Source organism: Chrysemys picta, chromosome 1 (genome assembly GCF_011386835.1).
Source record: "Chrysemys picta bellii isolate R12L10 chromosome 1, ASM1138683v2, whole genome shotgun sequence".
NCBI lineage: Eukaryota > Metazoa > Chordata > Testudines > Emydidae > Chrysemys > Chrysemys picta.
The window spans coordinates 68,610,945-68,628,724 of NC_088791.1; the positions used below are offsets into that span (position 1 = coordinate 68,610,945).

Sequence of the window (17,780 nt, forward strand, 5' to 3'; positions counted from 1 at the left end):
TCCATACTTAACATGTTTGTGGTAAATTATCACATCAACAATTTGCCAAGTTTATTGGCCTGATTCTCATTTACACTAATGCCAGCGGGGTGAAAACTGCATTTGTTTACTTTAAGGCCCGCTTACATTGCCAGAGTGCGGTGAAGATGGCCTTAGTGCAAATGAGAACGAGCCTCTATATGTATTTAGCTCTTTTACTGTTTCCTTATAAGTTTTTCCCTCCAGCCCACATCATTGTTTGTCATTTTATTATAGTGGTGCCCAGAGGCACCATTGTACAAACACACAATAAGAGAGAGTTTCCCAAAGAGTTTACAGTCTAAATAGACAAAACAGAAAAAAGGAAGTATTATTTCTGTTCTGTAGATGAGTAACTGAGGCACAGAGAGTATGATTTGCCTAAATTCAGTGCCTTAACCATAAGACCATCTGTGCTCAGATTATTTATTCTACCATTTTTATTCAGCAGCTTCATTTTGGTTTTATCTTAGTGTAATCCTTCTGCCAGGTGGAGGCAGCAGCAGCAAGTGCTGAGTTCAATAGATAGGGGTTCCTCTTTACAATACAAAACAGAACCGGACTGTGTTCCCACCCCGTAATCTGGGAAAACTCAACACCACCCTGGAGTGACACTAAGAGGTGATACTTTCCCAGTCACAAGCATTGACTCAGTGTATAATAAAAGGAAATGTTTATTAAAAAGGGAAAGGGAATCCAGCATTCATTTGGGAAAACACCACTACCAGATTCAAAAGCATGAAAACTTAAGCAAACATGCACTCCACATTATGTTGGTCAGTGTCCTCTGCCTAAGTTTCCCACCTTGCGGTGTGAAAGTCTGAACAAATGTCCCTTTCACACACCACTCCTCTCTTTTCCTCCACTGCACCCCACTCACAGTTGGTTGAGAGTTCAGAGGTGCATTCACAAGTCCACCTTCCAACCCTGCAAAAGGGGACACGAACTGCCGCTGTTATCTCTGCCACCAGTGGCTGACTGCTACCACCTCTCTGCCACTACTATCATTGCTGCTGCGTGCCTCTCACTGCCTCCTTTGCAGTGCCGTGTTCGGAGGTCCCCCCACTTAACTGAGTTCTTAGTGATTTTACTGGGTAACAGGGAACTTCTGTTCTGCTGCCTCTTCATTTTTTTCCCCACTGAAACACTGTCACCAGTGATTTCAGCTCTGGTAATCACTGAACAGAAACAAGGACTCTGAATTGTATCCAATCAGCTCACCTTTAAACACTGGAGAGGGATGGGTCAAATGGTGTATAGGACTCTTTAGGCAGCATCCACACCAATAGGTGGGAACACTCATACCCATCCCCTCTCATCTTCAGTGAGATCTCTACCCCCTCCTTAGCAAGCGAGGTTCAGTTTAGAGTGACCCCCTCAGTCAGGGCATGCTAAGTATAGTTCTGCTGCTCTTAGTTATACAATAAGGATAACATTTCATTACCCCTGCATTCAGTGCTAAAGTGAATTGTAACCCCAAACCAGCCAAAACTGACCATTTTGGCAAAGCATGTCTGTCTGCTAAACACCTAGGCAGAGTAGGTATGTCTATGCAATAAGATCTGCTCCTAAAGTCTTTTCCCCCAGTGCATCACTAGATGTCAGAGGAGAGCTCATTCAGACCTGCTTATATTAGTATATTCTTAGGCCCCGCAGAGCACTCTACACAGCTCAAGATGGCACACAGTCGACGCAGAAGCTGCAAAATACCCTTTGGCCTGCATGAAGGTGTTCTTCAACTGAGTGCGGTTAATAATTCATTGCATTTCACAGTTTTTATTTTGAGTTAGTTCTCATCCCCATTTTGCAGATAGGATACCTGAGAGGAAGCACAACCTTACCTCTAGCAGACATAGTAAAAGCCACATCTCTGACGTGGCAGACATAAGTCTCATCCACTTAGCCGCTTTGCCTTACAGAGTGGATGTGCCAGATCTGTGTGCTTGGCTGTGCCGTTTATAGCTACTAGACCACACTCACCCCCAGAAGTAGGAATCCTGATCCCCAGCATTCAAAATATTTTTCTACCTCTTAGGTAAGCCACTGGGAAAGTAAGCTCTATGTCATCCTCTAATGGCTGGGTTGCATAGAGGTTAACAAACCATTGCTGTCACCAGATTTGTGCTTCAGAGCTAAAGGTCCTGTGTTAAAATCCTGCTGATAACCTACACTGAAAGGTGGCAGGGGTAAACATGATGGAAGTTACCCTTTTCAGTTTTTTGTTTTCAAAAAGCTAAGCAAATGCATTTAAAAATAATCTCTTAAAAGAATGTGAAGATTACAAAACTAAGCACTCAAAAATTAGGAAATGCTAGAATTAAAATTGTCTAAGCAACCTTAGTTGGTCCTCTTGTGTGTTTATACACATCTTTAATTACGTGTCCTCACACTGTGCTGTCCTACAGGACCCCGACATCATTCAGTTTTGGGGATGGACAGTGAATTGAGGCAGAGGGTTTTAAAAAAAAATGTTTCCTTGTGTTTAGGGCACTGGACTGTGATCCAGGAGAATTCACTCTATTTCTGTGCTCTGCCATTGGCTTCTGTGTGTTGCTTGGCAAAACTGTCATAATACGTATGCATTAGGGGAGCTGATTAAGATTCCATGCGTAACTTCAATTCTGGCATTTCCTAACTTTTGATTGTTTGACATTTCAAATTTCCTGTTCTTTTAACATATTTTTGTATATAATTAAATAAATACTTAACAACAAGTGGAAAAATACAGACTATTTCCACACAAAAGCATCTGCTCCAGATCCAAACAAATCCATCGTCTGAGAAAGAATCATATTGATCACAGGTCATGAACAGGAAAATAATCAATAGCACAGATATTGATATCAACTTAAGTTAGTTGCCCACCATCACATACAAATATAATATTATTAAAGAAGTTCAAACAGGGTAGGTGATCCATAATATTTAAATGTTACAGATAGGTCAGAACTGCACCCTTTGTATAGAAGAAAATCAGTTGAATTCAAGAAACGTAATATCTGATGACAATTGATCAAAATGATCAAATACAAAACAGAATATAATAACTGAATAATTTAAACAGAAACATGTATCAGAGGAAGGAAAGCAAAAAATAAAATCCCCAAACCACTGTGAATGTTCAATAATCATCAAGGAAAAAGAGAAAAGAAGGTATGCTTCCAGTACACATGTAAGAAGTACACAGAGCCTTCCCCACCCTTATTAAATATATCCTCAGCACTTTTCTTATCTCAACCAGTACATACTAATCTTTTCCTCCAAAAGCCCCACAAATAATAATCTTCATTCAATTCAAGCAGTGGCAATATTCTAATAAAAAAATTAAATTGCCTCCCTCTGATTAAATCTCATTCTATCTTTGTTTCTCCTCCTCATTTCAATTTAAAAATCTGTTCAGTACCCACAAGCTGTAGGATGCTAATAGGATAATGTTTTCCTGTCAGACATCTAACAACTGGAAAAGTAATATCACCTTCCTACATTTGTGTTTATTAATTGGTGTTTTTAGAGGTCTAGCAATCTTTCTGACATTTGACAATCCACAAGAATGTTTAAGAAAATACACTGTGATTCATATAAATATAACATGCTATTTTCATACCTATAGAAATATTTCTTTATTGGATGATCAAAACTGAGTACCTGTAATCCTGTTATTGCAATTATTACTTGATAAACAGGAAAAACTCCCAGGAGTAAGATTGGGTAAAAAATGAGATGCTATATCATGATTAATAATATTTTGAATATATTAGAAAATATGTTTCTGCTTTATATATACTTTACTTTAATCTAATCTAGTCTAATCAATAACATCCCAATGTTTCTAAAATTTATTAATTCTTCCTGAATTATAAGAAAATGTGTTAACAAATGGTATTTCAGTATTACAACTTTAACCCTAGGGTTTTTAAAACACAATCTCCTTGCCTAGTTCTAATACTTGTTTCGTATTTGCTGAATAGTCTTATCATAACCCATAAATATAAACCTATCACACATTATTTCATCCTTTTTCATCATAAATTATTTGTGGTCAAAATATATTCCCTTAACTCTCCACAGTTTGGGAGTATGTTATGTGTGCATATGGATTTGCAGTGTATTTTTTTATCTATCTTTTAAATTGTAAGTTCTTTTGGACAGGGACTGCCTTATTGGTCTTGTAGAGAGTTAAGCATATTGTTGGCATTTATGTAAATAATAACAAGAGTCATTGATCAGTGGGTTTCCGTTAACTGTTCTCTTAATTTCACTCTCAGTTGGCATAAAAAGTATCATCAAGATCACTTTTGTCAACCCCATCTGCAGTTCTCTTCCTAGATCTTCATTACATTTATCTTCACTCATTCAGGTACTAGCTCTTGGCTGCTGAAGCCCAATACTGCCAATCTGATAATGTTAACCTCTCTTTGGTATGCACTTTGGTACTGCCTCCCTTGTTCACTGCACCCACAATCTCCAGTCACAGCACTTATACCTGTCTCTATTCCACCACCATTCCTTTTTCATGAATAGTGATGCACAAATGTAAGGCAGCTCATTCATACCCCAGTGAGAGTTTCCAAACAAACCCATAATTATGGGCGCAAATAGATCACTGCCCAATTCTTTTTTTTTTCATACACTCACCATTCTAATTGCAGCATCAGTAGCTGATTCTGTAATCTGACATGAATCATTCTCTCTCTAGAATATCCATTTGCTGTTCTGTCTCTGTTTATTTTAATAGTTTGTGACCACATGCAAAGTTCAAAATTATCTCATGTTAGCTTCACCTCATTTTCTAATTGCATAAAAAAACTATCAGTGATGTTTACACATACAGACTTTGGTTATTCATTCAGAAAAAAAAACACTTCAGAGACATTGAGATATATTTTCAAAGTAGTGCACAATGATTTACTCATTCAACTCCCATTAACATCAGTGGGTATCACACAGTCAAATACTCATGCACCATTGTAAAAATGGGCTCCCAATGTTATTCCAGTGAACAAACTTGATCTGAATAGACCGTCCTTACAGAAAGCGAAAAAGGCTAAAACTTGGGAGATGTAGGTTCTGTTCCTAATTTTCCAGAGACATCTTGTACAACCTACTACAAGACACTTAATGTTCCTCATCTGATACTTACCTAACTCACAGGTAAAGCTTAATTCACTGGTATTTTGTAAAACATTTAGAGATCTTTGTATGGAAGGTGTGATATAAGTGTAAAATATTGTCATTATTATTAATAATAAACCTAGTAATGGTGGTTTTGTGTACAAATCACACATATATAAACAACATTTTATGTTGTTTGATTGGACTTTCCTTGTAGTGGTTTGGTGACCTTGTGACTCCAGTATGGTGGGAAGATGTATGGCTAAAAGAAGGTTTTGCTCACTATTTTGAATTTGTTGGGACAGACTACCTCTACCCAGGCTGGAATATGGTAAGTTCATGTTATTTCATTAGTTTGGAAACTCCACTGAAAGGTTGTTTTCCTGTTATACTCCTGCTTATGTTACAGTCAGGGTCTGCTGAAGAATACCAAATGGTGCGAGCAAGTATCAGATGTCCAATAAAGCAAAATCAGTGGGTGTGAAATCATTTGACAGCATTCCAAGAGTGTAATCTGCCATTTATTACAAAATGAATAAGGTCTTGTGTATCATAACCAAATGTTAAAATAACTGCCACTTTTCCATTCAAAGACATTTCATACTAGAGTAGTAGTGATTGAACACCAACCATTTCTGAAAACTGTATATTAATGAAAAAAGATCTCGATAGTGTTTTCTGAGGTTCTCAGAACATTGCATTTTTAGTTGTAACAATATAAATAGAGAAGGAAGATTCAGGTAAGCCATACAGTGAAACTGAATATATTACTGCAATATTATGCTTTTTTCTAAATTAGCTGTTATGGTATTGTTGTTTTGGGCATCTAGCATTCTATATTAATCTATATACTGAGGGCTGTGGAGCATAGTTTGTCATATGCAGTCATATAGCTGTAGTTATAGGATCAACTTCTGTCTTCTGAAACGTGTGCAGCAACCATTGGCCCACTGGTGAAAGAGCCAGGAAGTACAAGTTGGGTCATCCCTTTTGAGTCCCTCTGTTTGCAGATCAAGTGCCTAGGTCATTCCCACTTATATCTTATTTTATTCTTGAATATCAGAAGGTGTAATACCTTGACCACTTAAATGGTAAGGAAAGATAAAAATTAGTGAGAGTTACAGGCATAAAAGAGATACCTTCCTTGTGAGCATGTCCAGGGTATCTGTTTATTTTGTAATGTCCCAAGAATGAATTATTTTATTCTTTATAATCTTGCCTCTCTTTTGAGCTGATAATATTAGGTATCATTATGTGACAGTTTTTTATATATATATACAGCTTGTAGGATAAAGATTTTCAAACTTAGATTTAGTAATTTGAATGTTTTCATTAAACTCATGCACATTAACTTCTGAAATTGTTTTGCCACTTCTTGAATTTAGCTCCATAGCTTTAGTCCACTCATTTTTTGTGAAGTAAATCCAAGATGTAATAATTAAGAATTAAATAAACTACAAACTCTTAAATAATTGTACAAGGGAACTCTTTGGGTTTAGGGACATTTCTGTTTGAAGTCTGATTTCTTTATTCTGTGCCATGTTTAATTTGTTTTGGTGTAACATTTCTGATTTATAATTGCATTATGAAAAAAGCAAAATAAATCTATACTTGAACTGACATCTGCCTCACATAGGTAAGCTTGTTGGGTTCACCTAGCTTTGGGTGTAATAAAACTCATTCTCTTCCTCTTTTTGAAGAACACATATTGAATTACAATATAATCAGTCTAATTATAAATGCAATGGAATCTGGCAGCTCTTGATGATTTTAGCAGAGGGAAATGTCATAGACTACAATGTTCATACACTGGTTTTTATCTTTGAATCATCATAGTCATTTGTTCGCCACATAATCACTTTAACAAATCCAGAATAACTTTGCTTTAGAAGTCATCTTGAACGGAGAATATTTTTTGAGAATTCCTGTGGAGTGAATGTAATGTTCAGTGTTATGCAAATGACATACTGGAGAACCAAAAGGTATGTGGGTTGAACAAAGTATGACAGTTAAACCTTGGAAATCAGAAACATGCAGTGCATGAATTAGAATTAATAACAGAAAAATGGCTGTGCCTGGAAAATATCTATCTGTCAAGTTATTTTAAATGAAAAAGGAGAGTTGACATAAACTTTTCATGAGGCTTCTGATATCATTAGCCTTAGATACCAAAATAACCATACTGACATCTAAATAGTTAGAAAACTGGTGGCAAGATAGAACACATGACAAGTTAAACAGTACAGCATCCTACTGTGGTGTTTTTTACAGACTACAGTGGGAATTAATAATTTGATGTTTCATTCTTTTTATAAAGATGGTAGGACTAACAAGCAAAAGTTGGCTACAGCTATCAGATTTTGGCATTCTGGTTATTTTTTTGTTATCAGTGAAGAGTACATGTGCTACTAAGATTATTCTGACATCTAAAAAGACTAAGCAACAAATAGAAGCAATTAGCAAAAGAAAAACTACTCCAAACAACTCCATTTATTCAAAAGTGAAGGAGTACACATTACAAGCGACATGAAATCAGTTGCAACACCAAGAACCTTTAGCACTATTTCTCATAATGATGTTACTTAAATAACCAGAGCAACAACATAGGCGGCTGCATACTGCTGCTTCAACAGTAATTCAGACCTATGAAATACGCATAAAAGGTTCCACTGAATATGATCACACAAGGCTTTGAAAATGATTTGCATCAGGAAAGCCAAAAATAATATAATGAAATCCAATCTCTTCCCAAAGAATGGGGAAAGGTAGAAAGTTGACCTGCTTTTACAATTTTAAAATTTTACTCTTGTAATCCTCCTCTGATCCTCAAACCTTGGGGATTGAAGTATCAAATACTACTCCCTTCCAGTTTGTTACAGAATATGCTATCATATCTCTTTTTGGACTGGTGTAGGCATCAGTAAAAGACTAAGGCTGGTACATTTTGTTAAGATAGCCTTAGCAATGGTATGCACTAACACTCTCTACTGCTCAGCCCTCAGTTAACATAGGAAAACAAAGAATTTTTATAGGAAATAACTTACACTTTTTAAATTTACAATTAGTAGCCAATTTCTAATACGACTTGTCATCCCAGCGGTTAAAAACAGTGAACCAAATCAATCTTCCAGTGCTGCCATATTTCCTGTCTATCTTATAAAGCTTTTCAAGCAGAAGCCCTCTCCTACTTATATGTTTGCAAAGATACCTCAAAATGAAATGATGCCTGAGACATATTTCATCACCCTTCTATTAAAAATTAAAAAGTGCTAAATCAGAGCTTAAATCTTATATGTCTCTTGTAATACTAAATCATTGCTATATTTCTTGAATTCAAATGTAATCTCATCATCCCATGTATCAGATGGGCTTCAAGGCAGGAAGGTAAGTCTTAGCTTTAGGAGAAAAAAATACATTGTTGTATATCATCAGTCGTTCATGGACCAACAGCATAAAGTCTCCACCTATAAAAAAATCTCTCAGTCAAGTTCCATATACAAGGTCTGAGTCCATTCCTTCACTTTTGCTTCCTTATACTTAACGGTATACAGCCATAGTCCTGCCCTACTCCTTCTCTTTCTTACTCTACTACTATCTGTCCTTCTAGACCCAAGATCAAAGAGAAGACAGATGAAAGGAAAGAAGAAGGAAACAGAATTGAAGAGGGGTAAAGGATAAGAAGATCTTGCAAAAGCAAGAAGATGGGCAAAGAGCCCTTTGCTTCTTTCAGAGATCTATATGGGGAGACGCCTAAGGAGCCAGCTGGGTCACCAGACTTTATAGGCTCTGAGATTGGATTTGTCAGTCCATCTTGTTACAGACCTGGCTGAGTCCCCCTAGTTGATGGTCACCAGTCTGTAGTAATTGGCCCCAACCTGGGGATACCACATGCTTCCAAGCCAGCTGGGTCTAGGTGGAATCCAGGTGCCATTTCTAGCTCTGGGCCTCTAAGGCACACTCCTCGGGAACAGACCTCTTTTCTGGCCCCCTTCCTTGGAACTCTACAGTCCAACTGTCCTTGTCCCTAAAACAGCTGCTTTCACATCTTAAGCCTCTCCAGCCACTTATGCATGTCCCTCTCCCTTTCCCACCTGTCCCTACCAAGCTCCACCTTGCTATGGAGTGCTTTGGTTTATAGTTTAACTCCTTGGGGACCATGTGTCAAGTAAAGTAAAGAAACAGGCTTTGTATAGGCGTTCCTAAACCTGCAGTAACTTTTACTCTCAAAGCACAGAAAAATTATAGTTCTTTAGGAAAACAACAAAACGTTCTCTGCTCTCTACCCTGATGTCTGATGATGGTCTGCCATTGAGAAAAAGGGAGCCTGGAGCAGATCCTTTCCTTAAATAAGGTTTCTTCCCCTTTTGTTCAGGTGACCAACTGCTCAGCTTTAGAACTCCCATCAGGTGGTTAGTCAGGAAGTCCCAGCCCACTTGGAGTCCAAACTGGGCAAATCAGTTTCCTTCAGCCTGGCCACCCTCTATAGCAAAATCATTGTCGTAGGGGTAGACCTCTGATTGGAAAATGGTCACAGTTAATGAGTCTTGTGTTACCCCTGCAGGGAGGTGTCAGGCATTACAACCAGCTGCTCTTGGTCTGTCCTTGACATATCTTGGCAGTTAAAATTACATAAATGGACACAGAAATATTCCAGTCCATCACACTGTTTCCCTTTCTGCCCATGAAGTGGTGCCTTTTGCATGGTTTAGAACCCATAATCCTTATAGACTGCAAGATGTATAGAAGTTTGCCTGCCTTACTGTGTCACTCCCCACCCCAATTTAAATTTAAATTTTAAATTTAAAGAGCAATCTCCTATTGCTCTCTGGAATCAGGCAGCACAGTTCCTGTCCACTTCTGCAGCTAGTCAGCCAGCCTACGGTAGCAGACCTCTTCCTTCTCTGCTTCCACACTGGCCCCAGTGGCTGTAGTAAATTCGAGCCACCATGTTCTTCCTGCTGAGTGCTAAACCACTCAAGACATCTAGTAGAGTGGTGAAAACTTTCATTTCCCAGGACTGACTTCAGGCTACTCTGGATTATCTCTTTCAGGTTCTGCCTCTTCCCCATACTTTGAATTGGTCTACTCTTCACTTTCTGAGGCATGTCACATCCTGTGTGGACCTGGCCCCCTGGATAGCACTCCATTTGAGGCCTCTAAAATCCTTGCTGCTTAGCATGGCATATTCTATCCACCCCTTTGAGGAAACTACTCTCTTCCTTGTCTCCTCCTGTACAATCTTCCTTAGTGTGGTGGGCCTACTTGCTTTACATTTATAGTGGATCTGGCTTTCCATCTTCTCCTCCCATGACTGTCACCGCAGAGGCCCTCTCTCATGCTGAAGAGTCTACTGAGAGCCTTTCTATTAATCTCTGGGAGGGGCTTTTCTTAAACTCCTGTCCTGCAAGGTGCTTTCTTGGTCATGCTAACGGCAAACAGGCAGATCAGGGAGCTGAGCATCCTCATTATCAGCTCCAATACCTTCAGTTCTTTTCCAAGAAGTGAATTTTAGCCTCCCGCTGGGTATTATTCCTAAGGTAAACACTGAGTTTCATATTAATTAACCCGTTATTCTTCCCATTTTCTGCTGCTAACCCTTTCTGCCCCAAGATATTGCATTTTGAAATTTTGTTTAATCTCATTCTTGAATGTCCAGAAAGTTGAAACAATGACTTCTGTGATTTTAGGACTGTTATAAGAGGAAAACTGCCACTAACATAACTACCATCTGGGCCAGTATATGAAATTCCTAAAGACTAAATTTGTTGCCATTTCATGATCAGTGAGAGGTGAGCCTCTCATATTAGAGGCAAGCAAGGCAGTACCAGCTGTATCTGATTGTATCCTGGTGGCTTCTTCTGTCATAAACTCCTACAAGTGACATCAGAAGGTCAACCTGCCCCTGCTGGGGGTAGTAGATGTAGGTGTCTCTGTTAGCAGTATGACAGAAGAGGGACGGATGACAAGGGAAAAGTACCCACTGGTAATTCCCTTTGACATAGTCCTGTCTTCTCTCATCCTACATTTCACCCCCCGCCCCTCTGAGGCAGGTTTGCCACTTCTGGAAGAAAAGGAGGCAGACAGGGACATTTATATATAGGACTTTACTGACAGCTCTTTTACCTCTTTGTTTCATGGTAGGTGGAGCCATCGTGCTGTCTGTACTTGAATATCTCTGTTAGTGAGATAGGAGTAGAGGACTGTGACAAAAGGAATTACTGGCATGTAATTTTCCCTTTTATCCATCAAACACAAATGTCAAATGCTTTAACAGTCACTACCTTGCTTGACGCTGAGAAAGCATTTCACAGAGCCCAGTGGTCTTCTCCTGCTCCTTTATTTTATAAGGGTTGGGCTACAGTGACAAATTTATTGGATGAGTCAAGGCATAGTACCTCAGTGTCATGCATTGAATCGTCTTCCTTCTCTGTCAGGTAGAGCACGGGGAAAAGGCAGCCCTCTCTTTCCCACATCTGCTTACTACTTTTTTGGAAACCATGGTCATGTTTGCTGGGGATATTCTCTTTGTTAGAAACATTTGATTGAAGTATCAGGAGTAAAACCTCCATTTTTCATGTGGCTGGTAATCCTTTACTTTCTTTGAGTGAGCTGAAGCTATCCTTCATACTACAGTTCTTCATGCCCAGATGATTCTGACATTCCTGCAGTAGCTTCATGTTGTAGTAAGTCTGCATACCAACATTTTTCTTTTAAAACGCTGTGGTGAGAGAACTTACTTGAGTATAAAAATAAATATTAATGGGAAATCATTAAACTAAACGTCATTAAATTAAATTCTTAGAGCATCTCAAAGTGTACTGCTCAAGTCCTTGATAAATGATCTTAATTGCCTATCATTCTCACTGGCAGAATTAAAAAAATGAATATTGCAATTAGATTTATGCATATCTTTAATGTACTTTGTCTTAAATTGCCTCCTAAAATGTTTATCTTCCTCAAAAAAATGTTCTTAGGCTTTGTTTGATTCACAAGAAAGACCAGATAAATCATTAACATTTTTGAAGACGTAGACTTAAGACATGAATCTTTTTGATTTTTTTATTATTATTTTGGCATTTCAGACCTGAGCTGTAGTCTGCTTGATCCTTGTAACCCAACGTCAATATCATGCTGGCTCAACAATGAGAGAGACTTGGTCTCTCCTTTTTTTAAAAAAACTCCCTTTCTCTCTCCTTTTTTGGTTAAAGCCTCCCAGTGCCTCCAAGAAAAAAGTCTTTAATTAATACCACACAGAGTGTGGTTTTTTCCCTCAATAACTACTTGCTGAAGTCAGGCGGTATATGATTTATATGATATAAGGAAACTTTGTATATGACATTATCTAGAAACTCATGTATAATTCAATATCACAGGATATGGATAGGTAAGTTGCAAGACATTCTGATTACATATTACTAGTCCCTTTTAACCATCACAGTCCAAAAGTTTAGTTTAATTTGCAGCTAAGAAAAGAAATTTCCATGAACAAATGTTCTTTTCCAATAGAGTTTATAAATGTTTTGGCAAGAAGAGTTGGTGTGAAGGATACTACCTTGAGTAGTTAAATTCTGTGCAGCTTAGAGATCAGACATAAATGGGTATACATGTTTATTCAGATGATTAAATACAGGTTTAGAGAATGTCAGGTTCTCTTCTTGCTCCATATTATCTGCTCCTTTTGAGGAAAAACATAAAATATCCATTCTTATCAGAAGCTATGGGTCATGTGATTTCACATCTCCTGAGTTTGGGGTTTGGGTAAACCTTTAATTTCAAAGCTAAAACTGCTAAAGATTGCATTATTTTGACCTGACAACTCCTCTCCCTGTCCTGAGTGAGGATGGGAGCGAAGTTTCCTGGCATCTTACAACTCCTCCAGAGGAAGAAGACACAGGCAGAGACTCCTGTCCCATCGGATCCCCTCTCCTTGAACCTGACTTCCCACTTCACCTAAAACCATATTCCAGATGGTAAGTCTGGTTGCCACATAAATAGCTCTATATTTGGTTGCATGCATGTTGACAAATGCTTTATTTGTTTTGTTTTGACATTTCAGCTGTCTGCTCTGATCAATATGGCTACAGTTTTAAAATTGCATACAACATGAAAGCCGATTTTAAAGGAACAAAATCTTGCAAGGATTGTTCCAGACCCACAAAATGGGCTTGATTCACCCAAGACCTGCACTCCCTAGACCTCATCGCTTTCGGAACCGAAAAGCTCAGTTCCTGGACTTTCAAAATCCAGCACAGCTATGACACCTGGAAAGTGTTCTGATTTAGTGTAATCTTTGGCAATCAATGGCAGGGGCTCTGCTGGAAGACCAGCCACAGTTTAAAACTGCTGAAATGTTGCCTACGGTCCCCTGAACTGGATTTGAATTCCTCTGGTGGAGGAGCAGCCTGTACTGGCCTTGGAGGATGAATTTAGCACATAGACCCAGCATCATCAGGATAAATCAAGCCTAATGTTTTCAATGCTGATGGGACTAATACAGGAACAAATATGTGTTCAGCCATTTTCCTACTGTGTCTGTTGCTGTGGAGGCAGCTGCAAGGAGATAACAAGACTCAGAGTGGAAGATTTTGGGAGGCTTGAATTGGTCGTCTTTTTAACCAGTATTTTAAGTGAAGTAAGTAAATGTAGGGATATGTTTTTTGTTGTAAAACTCCCCATTTTATTCAACCCTTCTCCCCCTTATTATTTGGAAATTAACTGGAGCAAAACTGATTTAGTGTATAACTAAATCACATCTATACTTGAGATGTAGAAGGATGAAGAGAAGCAATAATTACAATTGCTGGGGAAGTCACAAACCCTGAAAATACTCCAGCTTAGCAGCAGAGACCTGTGAATACATTACCACAGTGCTTGGCTACCTGCACTGGCTCTCATTTGAATGGACAGTACATTTCAGATTCTCTGTTCTGATACTCAGAGCTATCCATGGGTTTAACTTTAGTTAAACGATTGACAGTGTTTCCCTCTTCAGTGGTAAACTTCAACAGTAGCCACATTTCTCTGAAACAATGGAATTATCAACCAGTGGGAAAGTCTCCTGAGTGCAGGAAATAGATAGAACTCTCACGGGAGCTGGAGCAAGAGTATGGAAGAATAAGAGATGAGTACGAACATGGACCTCTCAAAACTTTTAGAACTAATAAATGCAGAACTTGACTTAGCTTTCCCTCAACAAATTGTACACATGGGTGCTTTCACACACACACAATTTAAAAAAATAAATTAAAAAAATATGCTAATCAAGCCATTTTCCTTATAGTTGGAGAAGGAAGAGAGATTTTTACTTTTATTTTTAAACACTTGGGAGTCGCTCAACCACTATGGTGGTGGGTGGTGTTGGTTAAAAATATATAGACAAACAGAGAGATGTTAGTTTTGCCTCTTGTGTTAAATATGCCCAGTGGATCTTTGTTGTATACTTATTTTATGCATCCTTGGGATACTCCAGAGACTATATCCCTCTAAAGTCCAATTTCACCTAGAAATGTGTTGTATTATCTCCTGCAAACACTTCTTTTGATAGGCACCAGAGATCACACAAATCCCCTCCATACTCCTGGTGGCTAGAAAAAGTTAGCTATTCTGGAGAAGATATTGCTGACTAGTTTGACAGGAAAAAAATCATGTAGCGATTTGGACACACATATTAAACATTATTCACGTAAGTCCCTTAATCTGCAAACCATTTGAATGCCTGTTCCAGAACAAAGGCAGTGCCTTTAATGTTTAGCCCTTTGATCTCTTATGTATAATAATTATCAGTTATGGGTCTTATTGTACTATTCCTATTATTTCTTTTGTTCAGTTGTTGGATGTATTCCAGTGGTTTTTTAAAATTCTTTGTCCTCTATTTCATATTAATTTTTGGAAATTATTTTTTATGTGACAAGCTCAAGTATTATTTTATTGTCATGCTAACTAACTTCTTCCATTGCATTATGTCTCAATAAAGCATTATTGAATAAGCAGCAACAGCCCTCCTTCATTACAGCATCCTTATCCTGTATGCACAGGACTTTGATTCAGCTTTTATGCAGTTCTCAAAGGAGTACCCCTTTACATAAGGAACATAAAGAACATAAGAACACCCATACTGAGCCAGCCCAAAGGTCCATTTAGTCCAGTATCCTGTCTTCCGATAGTGGCCAATACCGGGTGCTTCAGAGGGAATGAACAGAACAGGTAATCATCAAGTGATCCATCCCCTGTCACCCATTCCCAGCTTCTGGTAAACAGAGGTTAGGAACACCATCCCCGCCCATCCTGGCTAATAGCCATTAATGGACCTATCCTTTATGAACTTATCTAGTTCTTTTTTGAACCCTGTTTTAGTGTTGGCCTTCGCAACATCCTCTGGCTAAGAATTCCACAGGTTGATTTTGCGTTGTGTGAAGAAATACTTCCTTTTGTTTGTTTTAAACCCGCTGCCCATTAATCTCATTTGGTGACCCCTAGTTCTTGTGTTATGTGAAGGAGTAAATAACACTTCCTTATTTACTTTCGCCACACCAGTCATGATTTTATAGACCTCTATAATATCCCCCCCTTAGTCATCTCTTTTCCAAGCTGAAAAGTCCCAATCTTATTAATCTTTCCTCATATGGAAGCTGTTCCATACCCCTAATCATTTTGTTGCCCTTTTCTGTGCCTTTTCCAATTTTAATATATCTTTTTTGAGATGGGGCAACCAGGTCTGCACACATTATTCAAGATGTGGTCGTACCATGGGATTTATATAGAGGCAATGTGATATTTTCTTTCTTATAATCTATCTTATTCCTAATCATTCCCAACCTTCTGTTAGCTTTTTTGATGGCTGCTGCAGCCCTTTCTGTTCAAGGAATATTATTTCACATTTTCTTACTGTTTAAGATGTAGCATCTTATACACAAAGAAGACTACTAAAAGGCAATTGCTTTTACAGTCCAAAGTCTATACTAGAAATCCAAGTGAATGGCAAAATTTCACAGACAGAAATACTCTGGAGAAGTATCTTTATAGGCAGATAATCTGTAGACCCTACTATCCACGAGGTTCATTTCATTCACAGTCATGCTGCTGGCACTCCAAGCAACAGAGTCTAAACTCTGCCAACAATCCATTTTGCAGACTGTGCATTTGCAAAAATGGGCATGGTCATCAAGGAAAGAAGAGCACAGAGCTTAGGGGAAAGCAGCCAAGGATAAGATCAAAGAGGTAAAATTGGAGGAACTTGCTGATCAGAATTAAAAGGAACTATCTCCATGAAGATAAATTCACTTAGATGATATGATGATGGATGTCAATGTAAGAATTTGAATAGACCTTGAAAATAAATGAGTTGATGTAACTGAAATTAAAAGCAAAGCTGCTGGCACATTCATCTCCTTAACACCATCTTTTTTTCCTTCGGACCCCTGCCTGCTCAGAGCATGACTGGATGCTGGTGCAGGAGCTGGTGAAGAATGAGAGGGATGCCGTAGGAGGTCGCTGAAGCGATGCAGTTAGTACTCCATTTTTTCTTCACAAGCAGGGAGGGCCTGGGATTCCAGACTCTTGCCATCCATCGTTCAAGCAGAGTTTGACTTTGCATCCTGTTTCTCTCAGAGCAGGCAGGAAAGGTGGTGAGGAGGAGCGTCAGGTTTGGATTGGTGGAGACTGTACATTTGTGGTGACGGAAGAAGGAATCAAGAATCACTTACTTGGTTTTTGTCTGGCTTTGGAGAAAGGTGTAGAATACAGTGTAGTACTCCACTTATTTCAGCAACCTTCTGCTGTCCTGGTACTGGCCCTGTAGAGTTCTAACCCTCTTCCAGGTTTCTGCTGTCTGCTGTAATCCCTGTTCTACCATGCAGCCCCGCCCTCATATAGAAAAACTAACACTTTCCATGCATAGCTCCAGTTGCCTTTGCAGCATATTTGCACAGAGTCATGCTACAAACAGACTAGGTGATCTGAGGAAAACTGCATTCTTGGCAGCGTGCAGAATTCCACTTTCTTTTTCTGTACAGGGTTCACAGACAATGAGAAATTGAGTGCAGTATTTTTTATTCCAGTTGAACGTTCTCAGAAGAGAGTAATCTTAAACTATATTGTGTAACTGTTTCATGTTAAGCCTTAGCCCTCTCACCCACCACATTCATAGCTCACTGACCTTATAACACGTTGATTTTCTGCTTGGTTCTTCACAGTGCCTGTTAGCTGCTTCCATGGTCCTATAGATGTCATGTTGAAACAGACTAATACTATCTTATTTGACACACTGCAGGGGAAAGGAAAGTCCCCTTTTCTCCAAAATTTAGTATTAATGATTTTGGTGCATTCAAGGTTACTCACAGCTAGGTACAACACTAATATAACTTTATCTAATAGGGGCTATAGTGTTAAAGTAACATGATAATGAAGCTGATTCCAATTCATACCACTTGTTCCATTTCAGTTTCCTGTTGCCTCCTCAGTCTGCATGCCCACTTGCCAACCGTAAAATATATTGTATACTTGTTTTTTGTTTGGTATAAGAAGAATGTCAAGAGTCCTAATGTGATTGAAAAGCCCTCTTAACACTCATTAAGATGCAGGCTAACATGTCTGAAAGCATGTTAGATGTCTGGCTTATGTTCCTGTTTGCGCCTAGGTTATAACACGGCCAG

At 38.6% G+C, this 17,780-nt stretch overlaps 1 protein-coding gene across 1 annotated transcript in view; it reads left to right on the forward strand.

The window, feature by feature from the left end:
* Positions 1-17,780, forward strand: part of TRHDE (thyrotropin releasing hormone degrading enzyme) — a 310,867-nt gene that overhangs the window by 145,475 nt on the left and 147,612 nt on the right. The window contains exon 5 of the mRNA XM_005305099.5: positions 5,348-5,461. Within this exon, the coding sequence (XP_005305156.2) occupies positions 5,348-5,461 (114 nt within the window). The remainder of the gene's footprint in view (positions 1-5,347; positions 5,462-17,780) is intronic.